At 39.9% G+C, this 20,246-nt stretch overlaps 1 protein-coding gene across 1 annotated transcript; it reads left to right on the forward strand.

Moving 5' to 3' along the window:
- The first annotated feature begins 1,416 nt into the window (after positions 1-1,416).
- LOC110798179 (uncharacterized) lies at positions 1,417-16,161 on the forward strand. Its single transcript, XM_056832819.1, has 3 exons — positions 1,417-2,010; positions 12,727-14,465; positions 14,526-16,161. The coding sequence occupies exons 1-3, from the start codon at positions 1,417-1,419 to the stop codon at positions 16,159-16,161; spliced, it is 3,969 nt and encodes a 1,322-aa protein (XP_056688797.1).
- The last annotated feature ends 4,085 nt before the right edge of the window (positions 16,162-20,246 follow it).

Genomic DNA, 20,246 nt, shown 5'->3' on the forward strand with positions numbered 1-20,246 from the left:
AGCACAAAATTGTCTAGATGACAAAGCAGATCCTAGTATGAATAAGGGTAAAGAGAAGGTTGAGCATGGGGGAATGGTTAGAGAAGATGCCACCATGCATGGATCCATGGAGCCATCTAGTGGGGGTATGGATGTGGGTAGTGAGCAGGATAAGGATTATGGACCGTGGACTTTGGTTAATCGCAAACCAAGGCCCAAAGCTCGATCCAATGAGAAGTTTGGGCCTCATTCAAAAATTAATGAGTACAAAAAAGGGGTTGGTTCACGAAGTGTACTGATTACGAATGAAGGAGTTGGTGCGCTTCAAGAAGGATCGCAAAGGAAAAGTAATTTGCATGCAAGTTAAACTCAAATTCCTACTCCCAATTCTTCTAATGATGAGGTTTGTGCTACTTCAGCAAGTAAAGGGGGAGAAGGAAGTTTAAGAGTCGCCGTCCACGTGGCAAATCAAGCCCAACACTTGGCTTCTAATTCTTCGGCATCTCCACTCAACTCTACTTCTGAAATGCATTTAACCCACGCAGTTAACCAAGTTAACACTCTTTCCCAGCATTCTCTCAACCTTTCAACTTCTTCGGTTATTTCTTCTTCTCTTCTTCCTCAAGCTTCCTCTATTTTAGTTGGTGGTAATGGCGGACAATCAATCCCCGAAATTAGCATGCATGCAAGGGAATCAAGGCCAGAAGGGGTCTTGGAGGAGGGGAAGTCAAACTTGGATTCCGAGAGGACCGAGATTGTTTCAGTCCAGGGGTGTTCCGACGGACGTGATAGAGGTCACAAGGGTGTCGAGTTCGATATTCCAGCCGGAGCTGCTGCAGCTGATGCCGATGGACTCAGGGACATCTCAATGTGCGACGGAGAGAGACAAGAGGAAGGGGGGGCGCAGCCCGAATTCGGAGGCGAGGGTACTGTTGGCGGAGTTGCAGAAGCAGGAACAACTGTATACGGGTCCAATTCCTCGGCCCAGGTTGGAGTTACCACGGAATTTCAGCAAAACATTATTACCAGGCACAGAACCGGACTTCAATCCAATCAACATGACTCCTCATCTTCGTCGGGAGCTGCCAAAAGAGGTACCCATCATTCCTTTACAATTCGAAACATAAGGGCAAGAAATGGGGTTGTCGGGACGCCATACGGCGTTGTACGAAACTCAACAAGAGGTGGTCGGAGTACAAATACAGGGGAGGTATTATCGCCAAATGTTGGAACCTCTGAAAATTTTCACGTACGTGACTCCGATAAGATTGGAGGATTTAGGGATGATGGGGCTCTCGTATCATTGGAGGGATTGGGAGGAGTTTTTTCTCCCCCTGAATGCGGGGCCGGGAGATGAACCAAGAGTGACTGTACAACGCCCTCTTCCTAATTTGAAGATGAAGGTGTGTGTTTGGAATGCCAGGGGGGCGTCGAGGGATGGTTTTATTCCGACTGCTTGGAACATCGCAACGTCCATCAATCTTTATTTTGTTGGAAACCAGGAGTGATGATTATCGTGCGCAGGAGGTGATGATTCAGTTAAAATTTAACCAATTCAAAGTCATTTCTCCGACAGATAAGCGAGGTGGAATTTGGTTGTTTTGGAAGAATACAATTGATTTGATCTTATTCTCTGAGGATGTGAATCAATTTCATGTTCTGTTCCACTTTGAGAATGTAAGGCCGGAGGTTCTGATCACTGGCTTACATGCTCCAAGTGTTCCGGGTCCGAGACACGCCTTATGGAGGAATATGGCGGATAATCTGCCACCATCTGACACTCCCTGGTTAATGGTGGGTGATATGAATGAGGTTACGTCGCAGTCCGAGAAAATGGGAGGGCGTCCGTTTCGTAGTGGGCAATGCAAGGATTTGAGGAATTTTATGGATGCAGCGGGTTTGGTGGATTTGGGCTTCCATGGTAACCCATACACTTGGACCAATGCGCGGGATGGAGCGGGCTTAATTAAGGAAAGGCTGGATCGGGCTCTTGCGAATTCTCCGTGGCTGGATATCTTTCCCCATACTCAGGTATGTTAGGTTATGATTCATATGACAGTTCATAAATCATGCGGAAAAACCATAAAGCCAGGAAACATATTATTTACACATAATCATTTAGCATAGTTTAGATGCATACTCTTTGTTGCGTGCCTTCCCTAGCTGCGCCCGAACCGAACAAGAACAAGTCTTTAGGACTCCAAGTGTCGTCCCTCCGTAGATAGTCCACAGCACGTCCGGATCCGCCTTAAGATTGACCAACTAGAATCGCCCTTAAGGTTCTAATATTTTCGGTTAGGTAGGCAAGAATATTGGCTGATTTTTCTGCTTAAAAATCTTAGTTTTGAATACTTAAAACTTGTGTATAAATAATGACCCCTAGGCCTTTATTTATAGAGTTATGGAAAAGGAATCGTAATCCTAGTAGGATACGAATTAATTGAAATTAGAATCCTACATGAATTCTATTTAATTAATTTATCCAATTAGGAATAGGAATTTAATCATACACTAACTCTTGTAGATTTAGGAATCACGCATGAGCACAAACTCACACACACACGGCAGCCACAAGGGCTGCCCATGCGCGTGCGAGCAGCAGCCCACGCAGCGCGGCCCACGCATCCGTGGCCTTGGCGCGCGCTGGGCCTGCCTTGCGGTAGGCCTGGGCGCTGCCTTGGCTGGGCTTGTGGCGCGCGTGCTTGCTGGGCGATGGCCCGGCTTCGTGCTGGGCCTTCGTCCGGCAGGCCTCGTCCGATGCTAATTCGTACGATACGCTTCCGATTAAATTTCCATTTCCGGAATTTATTTCCGATACGAACAATATTTAATATTTCCGATTCCGGAATTAATTTCCGTTTCGAACAAATATTTAATATTTCCGTTTCCGGAATTATTTTCCGATTCCGGTAATATTTCCGATTCTGACAATATTTCCGTTTCCGGCAATATTTCCGATTCTGGTAATATTTCCATTTCCAATAATATTTTCCGATACGTACCATGTTTCCGTTTCCGGCAACATCTACGACTTGGATAATATTCATATTTCCGATACGATCCATATTTCCGTTTCCGGCAATATCATCGTTTCCGGAGTATTCATTTCTTGCCTGTGACGATCTTAGCTCCCACTGAAACCAAGATCCGTCGGTTCCGAATATTCATAGATGGAGTATTTAATGCCATTAAATACTTGATCCGTTTACGTACTATTTGTGTGACCCTACGGGTTCAGTCAAGAGTAAGCTGTGGATTAATATCATTAATTCCACTTGAACTGAAGCGGCCTCTAGCTAGGCATTCAGCTCACTTGATCTCACTGAATTATTAACTTGTTAATTAATACTGAACCGCTTTTATTAGACTTAACATAGAATGCATACTTGGACCAAGGGCATTATTTCCTTCAGTCTCCCACTTGTCCTTAGGGACAAGTGTGCATTTCCTAATTCCTTTGTCGCTCGATGCTTGCTCTTGAACATAAGGTAAGAGTTGTCATCCTTATTATGTCCAGAGGTGTTCCTCGGTTTCAGAGTTCAACTGATCAAATAAACAGATAATCATAGCCTATGATTCATCCGAGCACGGCCATGCATTTCACAGTTTCTAGCTCTCCGAGTGGCCTTGTACAACTTTTAAGCATCTCATCCCGATTTATGGGAGGACAATCCCAATCTTGCGATCTTGAGATTAGACTTCGTTTGATAGGTGATTACCTGAGCGTTGCCTTTATAGCCTCCTTTTACGGTGCGACGGTTGGTCAACGTCAAAGCAACCAGTTCTCAAACAAGTAATCTCAAATCACTCAGGTATTGAGGATTTAGTGTCTAATAATTTAATGAAATTTACTTATGACAGACTTTCATCTCTTACAGTAAAGTTTCATAGGTCTTGTCCGATACTAGTCTTCCCAAAGTAAGTATCTATGCAAATGATTGTGACATTGCCATGTCCACATAGTTCAAGAAACAGAACTACTAGTCATCTTGCATTCTAATCGTCTAACGTTTTCTATGCGTCCAATTTTATAGAAAACTCCGATTAGGGACCATTTTCAACCTTTGACATTCAAGTTCACTTGATAGACATTTCTTAGTCACAGGACTGGTCCTGACAGTCTATCTTGAATATATCGTCAAATTGAAGGGACTCATCATTTAATAAACCACAAATTAAATGGAAAAATGAATTCCTTTCATTTATTGTGAATGATTAACCAATAATGTTTTACAAAGATTTAAACTCTAAAACTTTAAAACATTAAACAGAGACATCAAAGCCATTCTCCAATATGCTTGATTCCCATAGCTGCAGTGTGCGAGTTGTGCTTCGCTTGCGGCAGAGGTTTAGTTAATGGATCTGATATGTTGTCATCAGTTCCAATTTTGCTTATCTCGACTTCTTTTCTTTCAACGAACTCTCGTAGAAGGTGAAATCTACGAAGTACATGCTTGACTCTCTGGTGGTGTCTAGGCTCTTTTGCCTGTGCAATAGCTCCGTTATTATCACAATACAGGGCTATTGGTCCTTTAATGGAGGGGACTACACCAAGTTCTCCTATGAACTTCCTTAGCCATATAGCTTCCTTTGCTGCTTCATGTGCAGCAATGTACTCCGCTTCAGTTGTAGAATCCGCAATGGTGCTTTGCTTAGCACTTTTCCAGCTTACTGCTCCTCCGTTGAGGCAGAAGACAAACCCAGACTGTGATCTGAAATCATCTTTGTCGGTTTGGAAACTTGCGTCCGTATAGCCTTTAACAATTAATTCATCATCTCCACCATAGACCAGGAAGTCATCTTTGTGCCTTTTCAGGTACTTCAGAATGTTCTTGGCAGCAGTCCAATGCGCCTCTCCTGGGTCTGACTGGTATCTGCTCGTAGCACTGAGTGCGTACGCAACATCCGGGCGTGTACATATCATAGCATACATTATTGAACCAATCAATGATGCATATGGAATCCCATTCATTCGTCTACGCTCATCAAGTGTTTTTGGGCACTGAGTCTTGCTTAGAGTCATTCCATGAGACATGGGTAGGTAGCCTCGCTTGGAGTCCGCCATCTTGAACCTATCAAGCACCTTATTGATATAAGTGCTTTGACTAAGTCCAATCATCTTTTTAGATCTATCTCTGTAAATCTTGATGCCCAATATGTACTGTGCTTCTCCTAGATCCTTCATCGAAAAACATTTCCCAAGCCAAATCTTGACAGAGTTCAACATAGGAATGTCATTTCCGATAAGCAATATGTCGTCGACATATAATACTAGGAAAGCAATTTTGCTCCCACTGACCTTCTTGTATACACAAGATTCGTCCGCGTTCTTGATGAAACCAAAGTCACTGACTGCTTCATCAAAACGTATATTCCAGCTCCTGGATGCCTGCTTCAATCCGTAGATTGACTTCTTTAGCTTGCATACCTTTTTAGCATTCTTTGGATCCTCAAAACCTTCAGGTTGTGTCATAAACACAGTTTCTGTTAAAACGCCGTTTAAGAAAGCAGTTTTGACATCCATCTGCCATATTTCGTAATCGTAATATGCAGCGATTGCTAACATTATTCGAATAGACTTTAGCATTGCAACTGGTGAAAAGGTTTCATCGTAATCCACACCGTGGACTTGCCTGTAACCTTTTGCAACCAATCTAGCTTTGAAAACTTCAAGTTTCCCATCCTTGTCCTTTTTCAGTTTGAAAACCCATTTGCTTCCAATGGCTTGGTAGCCATCTGGCAAATCGACCAAATCCCATACTTGGTTTTCAGACATGGAGTCTAATTCAGATTGCATGGCTTCTTGCCATTGCTTGGAGCTAGGGCTCGTCATAGCTTGCTTGTAAGTCGCAGGTTCATCACTTTCAAGTAATAGAACGTCATAGCTCTCGTTCGTCAAAATACCCAAGTACCTTTCCGGTTGAGATCTATATCTTTGCGATCTACGCGGGGTAACATTTCTAGATTGACCATGATTCTCACCAGATTCTTCTAAAGATCTCTGAGTTTCATCTTGAATGTCATCTTGAGCATTCTCTAGAGTTTGTTGTTCGACTCGAATTTCTTCGAGGTCTACTTTTCTCCCACTTGTCATTTTGGAAATGTGATCCTTCTCCAAAAAGACACCATCTCGAGCAACAAACATTTTGTTCTCAGATGTATTGTAGAAGTAATACCCCTTTGTTTCCTTTGGATAGCCCACAAGGATACATTTGTCAGATTTTGGATGAAGTTTGTCTGAAATTAATCGTTTGACGTATACTTCACATCCCCAAATCTTAAGAAAAGACACATTTGGAGGCTTTCCAAACCATAATTCGTATGGAGTCTTTTCGACAGCTTTAGACGGAGCTCTATTTATAGTGAGTGCAGCTGTATTTAGTGCATGTCCCCAAAATTCTAATGGAAGTTCGGCCTGACCCATCATTGACCTGACCATGTCTAGCAAGGTTCTGTTCCTCCGTTCTGACACACCGTTCCATTGTGGTGTTCCAGGAGGAGTCAATTCTGATAGAATTCCACATTCTTTCAGATGGTCATCAAATTCATAGCTCAGATATTCACCGCCTCTATCAGACCGCAGTGCCTTGATCTTCTTGCCTAATTGATTCTCTACTTCACTCTGAAATTCCTTGAATTTGTCAAAGGATTCAGACTTATGCTTCATTAGGTAGACATAACCATACCTACTGAAGTCATCAGTGAAAGTGATAAAGTAGCTGAAACCACCTCTAGCATTTGTACTCATTGGTCCACATACATCTGTATGGATTAAACCCAATAGTTCATTTGCTCTTTCTCCAACTTTAGAGAAAGGTTGCTTTGTCATTTTGCCAAGTAAACATGATTCGCATTTACCATAATCCTCTAAGTCAAATGGTTCTAGAATTCCTTCCCTTTGAAGTCTTTCTAAGCGTTTCAAGTTTATATTGCCTAATCGACAATGCCACAGATAGGTGAGATCTGAATCATCCTTTTTGGCCTTTTTGGTATTTATGTTATATACTTGTTTGTCGTGATCTAATAAATAAAGTCCATTGACTAATCTAGCAGATCCATAAAACATCTCTTTAAAATAAAACGAACAACTATTGTCTTTTATTATAAAGGAAAATCCCTTAGCATCTAAGCAAGAAACTGAAATGATGTTTTTAGTAAGACTTGGAACATGGAAACATTCTTCCAGTTCCAAAACTAGCCCGGAGGGCAACGACAAATAGTAAGTTCCTACAGCTAATGCAGCAATCCGTGCTCCATTTCCCACTCGTAGGTCGATTTCACCCTTGCTTAACTTTCTACTTCTTCTTAGTCCCTGTGGATTGGAACATAAGTGTGAGCCACAACCTGTATCTAATACCCAAGAAGTTGAATTAGCAAGTATACAGTCTATAACGAAAATACCTGAAGATGGAACGACTGTTCCGTTCTTCTGATCTTCCTTTAGCTTTGGACATTCTTTTTTGTAATGGCCTATTCCATCACAATAAAGACAGCTTGATGTGGACTTGTCCTGCTTTGATTTAGCATTGCCCTTGGACTTTCCACCTTTCTTGAATGGCCTCTTTCTAGCCTTGAGTAAATCTTTGGCTTCACAGTCCAGTACTATTTCAGCCTTTCTGACAAGGTGAATAAATTCTGCAACTGTTTCTTCTCTTGGTTCACTTAGGTATAGTTGCTTGAAGCGACCAAACCCACTGTGTAGTGAATTGAGCAAGACAGAGACTGCCATCCTTTCGCTTATTGGTGTTCCTAGTAGACTTAGGCGATCAAAATATGAACACATAAGATCCACATGGAACCTCAGTGGGACGCCTACCCTCTGTTTAGTGCGAAGGAGCTGAACATGTGTTTCTTGGACCTCCATCCTATAACACCTGTTGGGAGAACTAACCTTTAGACCAGACATTGATTCAATCAACTCATGGACGTTCAGGTCCCTGTCCTCCGTACTTCCACGACAGATATCCCTCAGATTCTTGATGAGCGTAAAAGGTTCATAGGCTACAAACCTTCTAGCCCAATCATCAGGGATATTGTTCAGCATGAGCCTCATAACCTTTTTGAGATCCGCATCCCAGGCGTAAAATCTCTCAGGGGTCATGTCTCTGGCATAGTAGCTTGGCATGGGATGTGACAGTACATACTCAAGTCCATTGAGTTTGACTATTTCAACTAGCTTAGCTTCCCATTCAAGAAAATTTGTCAGGTTCAGCTTGACCATAAGCTCAGAACCCATGATGATGTTTTGATTGTTGTTTGCCATATTAAAAACTACAATTGAAAAGAATAAACAAATAAATAACCATTCACAGTTTCTCTTAATAAACTTAAATTCTAGCATACATGCATAATTCAGTGTTTATTAAGCATTTTATTCAAGTTATGTGTTCCGGCAGGTGTGAATAAAATGATTCCAAGATCCTAAAATCATTGAAGAACTAAGCACAGTTTGTCGACTTAATCCTAGAACATCTTAGGTAAGCAAAAGCCTTTTGCTAATAGTCTAGAAACTATTCTTGGTTGATAGGTACGTCTAAGAACTTATTAGGTAAACCTATCGAATTTGCCACGACATAAAAGGACTCCTTACTTATATCGTTGAGTTTCACCAAAACTAACATGTACTCACAATTATTTGTGTACCTTGCCCCTTTATTACCAATAAGTAACACCTCGCTGAGCGAAAACTATTACTAGATTGATGTAAAGGATATCCAAGCAAGTGTATATTTTGGCATGGCACCTTTTAACTCAATTTTTAAGTTTGGAACTTAAGGCTCTTACTATGTTGGTTAGATTTTAAGTGAACTAAAATCCTTAATCATGCAACATAATCAAGCTTTTGATCTCATGCATTTTAAGACATATTTAAAACAATAAATAACTTAAAACATGCATAAGATATTTGTGATCTAGTATGGCCCGACTTCATCTTGAAGCTTTGACTTCAAAGTCCGTCTTGAAAATCTCCGTGGGAGGCACCATTTTCTTCAAATAGGATAAGCTATAACTAATTACAACTATTTGATGGTTCGCAGACCATATTTGAATTGAAAAATAACTTTGGTACTTTAGACCAATTACATTCAAATTAATGGTACGCAGACCATATTTTCTATCCTATTTGGGCCATACTAGTCACTTCATAACCTGCAAAACAGTACATATACAATATATACCATTCACCCATTCATTATCATGAATGGCCCACATAGCTGGTTAGTAAAACACATTATGCATCACGTAAACATTTGCAGCAATTAATCAAGGGCACCAATAATCTACCAATTATTCAGTCCTTATTAATTCTAATCAAGTTGTTTTAACCTTAAGGATTTGTAGACCTAATCAAGAGTTTATGACTAAAAAGCGCTCCCACTTAAACCAATAAATTCATATGCTTTACCAATTTTAAACATAAAAATGTATTTCTAGTCTAACCGGAAACATACAAATTTAATTAAAATTTAAAGCTCATATCAATTTATAATTGAATCCAAAAAATTTAATTTAATTTCAGTCGTATTTAAATTAATTCATGATTTTAATTTTAGTAAAATAATTAGAATAAATAACATTTATTATAATTATAATATTCAAAATTAAAATCCAAGAAAATAATTCAAATTATTAATTTTAAAATTAATTAAAATTACGTGAACTGAAATTTTCAAATTAAACATTCAAAACGATCTAATCGTAACGCAAACACCCTACGCGTTGCACGCCCATGGACCGTACGCACACAGCCATTGCTGGCCATGTGCGCGCAGCCCATGCGCTCGTCGCATAGCTGCTGCTTCCCTATCGCAAGCCTCCGCACGCATTGGTGCTCGCTGCGCGCGCCAGCGCTCATTGTACGCGAGCTATCGCTCGCAGTGCGCGCGCGCGACATCGCTCGCTGGGCGCGCGACATCGCTCGCTGGGCGCGCGAGCCATCGCTCGCTGGGCGCGTGACATCGCTCGCTGGGCGCGCGACATCGCTCGCTGTGCGCGCGAGCCATCGCTCGCTGGGGCGCGACATCGCTCGCTGGGCGGGCGACATCGCGCGCTGTGCGCGCGAGTAATGCTGGGCGCAGCGCTCGTGGCACGCGAGCTTGCGCTCGCTGCGCGCGAGGCTGCGCGCTCTTGTGCGAGGCAGCGCGCGTTGTGGCGCAGCTCGCTTGCTGCCCACACGCGACTGCCTTGGCTCGCCCTTCGCCCATGCCCATTCGTTCATTGCTCGTGGCACACGACACAAGGCAGGGCTGCTGCCTTGTGCTCGTGCACTACGCCCTTGCTCATTGCATTCGTGCCGCATGGGCGACGAGCTCCCTTGCTCGTCGTCGCATGCCCGCATTATACAACACCCCTTAAGGGTAACACGAAGCGTCCATTGCTTCGTGCGTGCAAGTTTTATGAACGAATCGCATAAAAAATTAAAATTTATATTTAAAATTAATGACAAATTAATAAATAATATTAATTTCATAATTTTAGGGCGAAAAATCGAAAATTTATTATCCAATTGATTTCCGATTGTTATGGATTCAAGTCTAGGTCATAAAATTTAAAATTTATCGTAAATTTACAATTTTTATGGTGGTTTTTAATCATAGGTTTCTAATTAAATTACAATTAATTATGAAAATCAAATTAATTCTAAATTATTCTAATTTTCAACAAATTAATCATAATTACAAATTAGATTGCATAATTAACAAGACTAGGCATTCAAACTTGTTAAACATATGCAGTAGGTCAATCAAAAATTCAAGATTTATCAACAAGAATCGCAAATATTTAATTTAACATCTTAAATTTACGAAATTTTGCATTCGAAAAACTAAAACCTTCGAAAAGTCATAGTTAGGCTTCGAATTTGAGAATTCTGGGTTCGGCAGAAAAATATTATTTTTGTCAAAATTTTAGAATGCCTTTTACATGCGGAATTGACACAAAAATCACTCGATTTGGATGAGTAACGAAGAAACTGCCGAAAAACTGCGTACGTATAATTAAATAAACGCAATTTGCAATTAATTAACAATTACGAAAATTAATCACCCCTTTTAATTCTTGCAAATTTGTAATATTTAACCATGTTCATGCAATTTAGATTATGAAAATAATAAGGGGCTCGTGATACCACTGTTAGGTTATGATTCATATGACAGTTCATAAATCATGCGGAAAAACCATAAAGCCAGGAAACATATTATTTGCACATAATCATTTAGCATAGTTTAGATGCATACTCTTTGTTGCGTGCCTTCCCTAGCTGCGCCCGAACCGAACAAGAACAAGTCTTTAGGACTCCAAGTGTCGTCCCTCCGTAGATAGTCCACAGCACGTCCGGATCCGCCTTAAGATTGACCAACTAGAATCGCCCTTAAGGTTCTAATATTTTCGGTTAGGTAGGCAAGAATATTGGCTGATTTTTCTGCTTAAAAATCTTAGTTTTGAATACTTAAAACTTGTGTATAAATAATGACCCCTAGGCCTTTATTTATAGAGTTATGGAAAAGGAATCGTAATCCTAGTCGGATACGAATTAATTGAAATTAGAATCCTACATGAATTCTATTTAATTAATTTATCCAATTAGGAATAGGAATTTAATCATACACTAACTCTTGTAGATTTAGGAATCACGCATGAGCACAAACTCACACACACACGGCAGCCACAAGGGCTGCCCATGCGCGTGCGAGCAGCAGCCCACGCAGCGCGGCCCACGCATCCGTGGCCTTGGCGCGCGCTGGGCCTGCCTTGCGGTAGGCCTGGGCGCTGCCTTGGCTGAGCTTGTGGCGCGCGTGCTTGCTGGGCGATGGCCCGGCTTCGTGCTGGGCCTTCGTCCGGCAGGCCTCGTCCGATGCTAATTCGTACGATACGCTTCCGATTAAATTTCCATTTCCGGAATTTATTTCCGATACGAACAATATTTAATATTTCCGATTCCGGAATTAATTTCCGTTTCGAACAAATATTTAATATTTCCGTTTCCGGAATTATTTTCCGATTCCGGTAATATTTCCGATTCTGACAATATTTCCGTTTCCGGCAATATTTCCGATTCTGGTAATATTTCCATTTCCAATAATATTTTCCGATACGTACCATGTTTCCGTTTCCGGCAACATCTACGACTTGGATAATATTCATATTTCCGATACGATCCATATTTCCGTTTCCGGCAATATCATCGTTTCCGGAGTATTCATTTCTTGCCTGTGACGATCTTAGCTCCCACTGAAACCAAGATCCGTCGGTTCCGAATATTCATAGATGGAGTATTTAATGCCATTAAATACTTGATCCGTTTACGTACTATTTGTGTGACCCTACGGGTTCAGTCAAGAGTAAGCTGTGGATTAATATCATTAATTCCACTTGAACTGAAGCGGCCTCTAGCTAGGCATTCAGCTCACTTGATCTCACTGAATTATTAACTTGTTAATTAATACTGAACCGCTTTTATTAGACTTAACATAGAATGCATACTTGGACCAAGGGCATTATTTCCTTCAAGGTACATCATCTATCTCGTACGCATTCTGATCATTGCCCTATTATTGTTTCATTGAATAATGATGTTGTAGTTGGTCCTTTTCCTTTTCGTTGTAAAGAGGTTTAGATGGAGCATCCACAGTTTAGGGATTTCTTTTTGCATAATTGGTCTGATTGTGAATTTGATTTTATTAGAGGGCGCGAAAGTTTTTTAAAAAACATTGTGGGCTGGAATAGTAATGTTTTTGGTAATTTAAGATTGCAAAAAAACGGTTATTGGCGCGTATCAATGGTATTCAATTGGCCTTATCTAAATCATATAGCCAGTTTTTAGTTAATTTGGAAAGGGATTTGATTAATCAGCTCAATACTATCTTCAGGAGGGAACGTATAATTTGGGCTCAAAAGGCCGGTTTAAATTGGTGGAAATTCGGGGATTATAATACCAAATACTTTCATATTATTGCTAAGGTAAGGAAAAGTAGGGGGAAGATTTTAACTCTTAAGAATAGTGATGGTGTTTGGGTTACAGATGTGGAGGTTCTTAAGGATCTAGCTGTTTCCTATTTTGATAATCTTTTCCAAACGTCTTTGATTAAGAGTACATTGGGGGTTTTTTGTCCTAATGTTAACATGTTAACTAATGAGGACAGGTTGGGCTTGCTTAATCCGATTTCTAAGGATGAGGTTTGGCATAACTTAAGGTTAATGGACCCAATTAAAAGCCCTGGCCCTGATGGCATTCAGCCCATTTTCTTTCAGCGCTATTGGGCTGAGTTGGGGGATAGTATTTTTAAGTTTTGTGCTTCCTGTTTTTTGAATGCGGCTATCCCGTCCGATATTAATCGTTCATTTATTACTCTTATACCTAAGGTTGACGCTCCTAAAACTATGCGAGATTTTAGGCCTATCGGGTTATGTAACACTATCTATAAACTCATTACTAAGATTATTACCACTCGAGTCCGACCCATTTTAGGTAAAATAATTAGCCCGTTTCAGTCCAGTTTCGTTCAGGGTCGCGGAATTGAGGATAATATCATTCTGGTTAAGGAAATGGCTCATGTTTTTCATAAAAGTAGGAAGGGTAATAATATAATGGCTCTCAAACTTGATTTGACTAAGGCTTATGATAGTTTGGAATGGAGCTTCATTCGGGATACTTTGGTTAGCTTTGGATTCCCTTCCCATTTGATAAGTCTAATCATGTCCTGCATCACTACACCTCATATTAATGTTCTTTGGAATGGTGCACTAACTAGGGAGTTTTGTCCTTCTAGGGGTATCCGTCAGGGGGACCCCTTATCGTCCTACATTTTTGTGTTATGCCTAGATAGGCTCTCGATGCTTATTCAAAAGGAGGTCGATTTGGGTCATTGGAAGCCTATAACTCTGTCTAGGACGGTCAAAATTTCTCATGTCTTTTACGCGGATGATGTTTTTCTTTTTGGCCATGCTACGCCTCAAAACATGGAAAGTATGCTTGATGTGCTTAAGGGGTTTGGGGAGATCTCAGGGTTAAGAATTAATATGCAAAAGTCCAGTTTGATATTTCCTACCCACATGTCCCATGTTGTTCGGAATTCGATTGCAAATCCCCATGGTCTGACAGTGACTTCCTCCCTTGGCAAGTATTTAGGGGTAGATATTAGACCAAATAAGTTGAAAATTGCTAACTTTGTGGGCTTGTTAGATAAAACTATGGATAGAATTAAAGGGTGGCAAGCAAAATTATTAAACATGGCGGGGAGGTGTACGCTACTCAAATCAGTGCTTAATACTTATCCTCTTTACAATATGCAAACCTCCCTGTTGCCAGCTCGTGTTATAAATAGTTTAGAGAAATCAAGTAGGAAATTTTTGTGGAATAAGGTGGATAGGTCTAGATTTATGGTGCGTACAAGTTGGGCTAATGTGACTAAACCACTTTCGATGGGAGGATTGGGAGTACGAAGATTAAAAGAGTGGAATTTAGCGTTTATGGCCAAATTGGGATGGTAAATGCTTACGTGTCCGGATAAGATTTGGGTTAGACTTTTTACTGAAAAATATCTTAGGAGTGCTAAATTTCTCGACTGTTTTTCTGGGTCACATCAATCCCCGATGTGGAGAGACATCCTTAAGGGTCGTTCTTTGCTTCAAAAGGGGCTTATCGTAGGTATAGGGAATGGTCGTTCTACGTCTCTTTGGTATCATCATTGGGTGGGGTCGGGACCTTTATACAAATTGATAGACAGGGACATCCCGGAGCGTATAGCACACTTCTTAGTCAGTGATATTATTCGGGATGGACAATGGGATTTCACTAAGGTGTCTCAATTTATGCCCCCTGATATTTGTGATATGATTAGGTTGGTCCCTTTGGCCACTTGTACCAATGTGGAGGATTTTATTAGATGGGTTTATACTAAGAATGGTGTTTTTTCAGTTAAGTCTGCTTATTTCCTTCTCCTTCATAATCATGACAGTCCTACTCAGCTTTTGCAACCGTTTAATTGGAAGTCGATTTGGAAAATTAAAGTACCTTTTAAGTATAAAATGCTTTTGTGGAACGCTTGCCATGAGATTTTTCCGGTAGCTGAGATGTTGCATTTGAGACTGGATTATATCTCTCCCAGATGTTCTCGTTGTGATTTAGTGGCTGAAAATCACATTCACCTATTTAGAGATTGTGGGGATTCTAGTATTTTGTGGAATTTCATTTTTACTCGTCTCCTTCCAAACCACAAGATTCAATTGCACTCTTTTTTTAGTTTGAGTTGGAGGGAGTGGTTATGGTTTAATTTGAACCAAGGGTCTGCCTGGTCGATCATTTTCTGTGTTGCCCTTTGGCATATATGGAAGGCACGTAATAGGGCTGTTTTTTATCATAAAATGTTTAAGTCTTTCTCGGTCTATAATGCGTTTTATGTGGATTTAGTGGATACTAATAAGGCATTGCAGGGTAAAGGGAAAGCACAGGTGAGCAAGCGTGATCTAATTTGGAAGCCCCTAGCTTATGAGTTCTTGAAGTTAAACACAGATGGCAGTTGGAAGGCAAAGAACGAGGCAGGTGGAGGAGGGGTTTTTAGAGGAGCCACAGGCAAATGGTACATGGGTTATGCCAGTAAATTCAATGCAATTACCCCCCTTGCAGCTGAACTTTACGCGGTTAGGGAGGGTCTAATTATGGCAGCTGATTACGGTATCCAAAATTTGGAGTTGGAAACGGATGCACAGCTTTTGGTAAACATGCTTGAATCTGCTAGTGATTCATATCATGATGAGTTGAGACCAGTTTTGGTGGATGTGGCAGGATTAATGGCGAAGTTCAGTGTAGTAGTGGTTAAGCACATCCCCAAAGCCAAAAACAAAGTGGCTCATGCTTTAGCCTGCTATGCGATTGAAATGGCAGTAGGGCATAAGTTGTTTTTGACTCCTCCACCTTTCGCAGCTATAGCATACGAGGGCGACTTGCAGAAATTGGAAGATGCAGAGAAGTTACATTTGTTGAATGCTACAAGCTCCTCTAGACCTATTGACTTAGAAGCTTCTCCAGAGGAGGATGAGGGTGAGTTGGTGTCCACCTCTATCATGTTTGGCACAATTCCAGCGACGATTATCACGACGGTTCCAGTTCGAGGTGGCAATGTGAATGTGGAGCATAAGGAGATGCAGTTGGGTGAGGGTGCACCAGGAGCAGGCGACAGTTGAAGTGGGTGGTGTTCGGTTTTTGTTCCCCCTGCATATATGTATTTCATGAAGAGTGGTCTGCTGTGATGGGAATTTTTTGGTGTTTTTGTTGTATAGTCTTTTGGACTTTTAGTAGGTTTGTTTGTAATGTGTGTCCGTCGGGATGCAAGTTTTTGGTTAGCCTGACGGTTGTTGTAAAACCTACTATTTTAATATAATATAATCCCTAGTTATGCGTAAAAAAAAAGATATACTCCCTCCGTCCCTTAATACTCGCACCGGTTTGACCGGTGCAGAGTTTAAGAAATTTGAATTGACTTATTAATTTAATGGGTGTTAGTTGATAGTGGGGTATTTTTTTAATATAGTTAGTGGAAAATGTGTAAGGGTGGGAAGTGGTGAGTGGGGGATGATGATTTTTAAATGATTTTTTGTAGGGAGTAGGGGTGTAGGTGGGGTAATAGGTAAGTGTGAGAAATAATATAATATTGGTAAAGATTTCCATTTATAGAAGCGGTGCAAGTATTAAGAGACGACCCGAAAAGGAAAGCGGTGCGAGTATTAAGGGACGGAGGGAGTAGCTTGCAAGTGGCTAGACAACTTGGTTTTCATCGTATTGTGGTAGAATGTGACTCTGTAAATATGGGTCTCTCCCCAACCTATCTGATTTACGAACACGTTAGACAGGATAACTTACTTTTTTATTCCTTTAATATTTCACATATTAGGTGGGTATGTAGTATGGTACCCCATTTAATTAATGGCAAGCTAGGTGGAATATTCATTCGGAATATGTTTATATTCTTTCGTTTTCGCAAAGTATAACAACTTTAGTAGAGATTGATCTGATTTAATAAAATATCCGCGCAAGCTTTACCATTTTAACAAAAAAAATTTAAAAATGTCAAATGAGGTAACGCATATTTACTCAAGATCGGGGTTCTCTTTTTTGGCAACCTTACTAAGGCCCTGTTTAGTTCACCTTATTTCAGGACCTTATTACTTATTTCAGATCTAATCAGATCAGACCAGATCAGATCAGAAAAAATAAGTTCAGATCAGATCAGACTTTTATTATTATTATTATTATTATTATTATTATTATTATTATTATTATTATTATTATTATTATTATTATTATTATTATTATTATTATTATTATTGGTATATGTTTATATCATTGTTATTATATTTAATATTTTATTACTATTATTGCTTAAATAAAAAATGATTTTGTTGTCGGTGCAATTAAAATCTATTATTTAAGGCATAAAAAACATTAACAAAACATTCAAATTGATCATGTCCAAATTAAAATCATTAAATCCACATCAGAAACGATATGATCAGGTCTTGTCCATATCAGAACTGATTTTTATAGATCAGAACCATTATATATCCAGACTAGAACAGATGGTATCAGATAATATCCAGATCATAACTGATCTGTACAGATCATGTTCAAATCTGCAAAGATCTTGTCTACATCAGAACCAATTCTTACAGAACCAATATGTTCAGATCAAAACCGATTTGTACAAATCATGTCCAAATCAGAATCAATATGTCCAAATTATAACTGGTCTATATATCGACTCTGTACAGATTATGTTCAGATCAAAACCGATTTGTATAAATCATGTCCATATCAGAATCAATATGTCCAAATTATAACTGGTCTATATATCGACTCTGTACAGATTATGTTCAGATCAGAATTGATCTGCAAAGATCATGTCCCGGTCAGAACTGGTCTGTACAGATCATGACCAGATCAGAACTAATCTATATAGATCATGTCCAGATCAGAACTGATCTATACAGATCATGTCTAGATCAGAACTGAACTTTACATATCATGTCTAGATCAGAACTGATCTGTACAGATCATGCCCAGATCATAACTGATCTGTACAGATCATGTCCAGATCAGTGATCTGTATAGATCATGTCCAGATCATGTCTAATCATAACTGAACTGTACATATCATGTCCAGATCAGAACTGAACTATACAGATCATGTCTAGATCATAACTGAACTGTACATATCATGTCCAGATCAGAATTAATATGTACAAATCATGTCCAGATTAGAACCGATCATGTCCAGATCATAATTGATTTGTACAAATCATGTCTAGATGAGAACCGATCTGTACATATCATATCCAGATCAGAACTTATATGTCTAGATCATAACCGATCTTTCTAGATCATGTGTAGGTCTATCTAATATAAGGAATAGTTAAATTATGAGCAAAGTCAAATAAATAATAACAATATTATAAATTTGTGTAACATTTATTTTACACGTAAGTCGTTTAATATTATTAAATGTAGATTTTTGTTTAAACTTAATTCTGAAGAATCAGATCAGATCAGATCAAAAAAAATAAGTTCAGATCAGATCAGATCAGAAAAAATAAGTTCAGATCAGATCAGATCAGAAAAAATAAGTTTAGATTAGAAAAAATAAGTTCAGATCAGATTAGACCAGATCAGATCAGGAGAAATAAGGTGAACTAAACAGGGCCTAACACCCATTATATTACAGAAATTCGAACACAATCACTTATGTGGATATTGATGCATTAAGACCAAAGATCTAACAACATTCCCTCGTTTATTTTAATCTATGGGTTCTATATCAGATCTAATGCTTCAATTTACTCATCAAAACTCACAACTTGGAAATAGTTTGACTAGAAATAAAACAGCTTCACTCACTCATCAGTCTAACTTCATTTAAGAATCAAGTTTCACTTGTTTAAAACTAAGGATTTATGTTTAACTTTACTCGTCAAATATATTAACAAAATCTAAAAATAATGTGTGTATACGTCAATTTAATTATCATAGTAGTTGTTCCGGTAGGATTTGGGAACGGTTGGAGATGTCTTGCTGGTCGAGTGCTGCTGTTATCCTGATGATATCCTGCGCAGATAACAAAGATGAACTAGCCTCGAGGGTGATTCGAGGATCCCCCCTCCGATGCTAAAGTCAGGTATGATGAGTGATAAGTATTTTGGTTTTAGTGGAAATGATTGTGTTTGCGTACCTTTTGTCATAAATGAAACCCATATATATAGGCGCGGGTCGGGCGTACGGACAAATGGGTCCTACCCGATTGATAGCGACCCGTTGACCTCTTGGTTTGGTCACGTGCCTCCTCCCTACCGGCTTGTAAGAGATGCTGGTAGGGAATAATAACTGCCGTTAAGGATTATTTGCTTTTATCCTTAACAGCTTGGCGATGCTACCAACCAGCTGGTAGCATACCCGTACAACTAGCCCCCTCAGAGTGAGCATATCTGTCTTGACTGATGTGCTTGCTCTGAAAATAGTGCTCTCCCTACAACTAGCCCCCAAGACTGCGCGCTTTCCGCGAAATGCTGGTGTGTTTATGTGTTAAGTGCTGATTAGCTTCCTCATAGTGAATACCACCTGTAATTTCGCTGAAACTAAGCAGATAGGGTGTCCTGCTCCCTCTTACCGATATGCTCCTTTGGGGATGTTTGGACGCTGACTAGTCCCCTTGAGATTTTGGATGCTGACTAGCCCCCTTGAGATTTTGGATGCTGACTAGCCCCCTTGAGATTTTGGATGCTGACTAGCCCCCTTGAGATTTTGGATGCTGACTAGCCCCCTTGAGATTTTGGATGCTGACTAGCCCCCTTGAGATTTTGGATGCTGACTGGCCCCCTTGAGATTTTGGAATTTTTTAGGAAGTATTTTGAATTTGTACCGCTTAAATTTATTCCACGTGTGATGCATCTGCGTGCTATGCGACGCGTGTTGCTTTATCATTTTATTTCAATGGCTGAGATTTGCTCTGTCCTTTCAACTGCCTTTAACTGTCAAATCGCCCGTTTTCCTCGATTTTTGACTATTTAACTTTCTTTTCTTAAAACGTCAAAACACTTTCGCTCTTTTCTTCAAACTTTTCTCTCTCCTTCTCAAATCTTCTCCTTTGTTCCTGCGAGTTATTTTTTCGGCGCTGTTTCTGTTGCTGACTGTGGTGCTTGCGGAAGTGTTGTACCTCGATTCTGGGCTGCTAAATTTCCGTTGTGCGAGAAGGTATAGTCTTTTTTGTTTTTGTTTCTTC

This window comes from Spinacia oleracea, chromosome 6, assembly GCF_020520425.1.
Source record: "Spinacia oleracea cultivar Varoflay chromosome 6, BTI_SOV_V1, whole genome shotgun sequence".
Classification (NCBI taxonomy): Eukaryota; Viridiplantae; Streptophyta; class Magnoliopsida; order Caryophyllales; family Amaranthaceae; genus Spinacia; species Spinacia oleracea.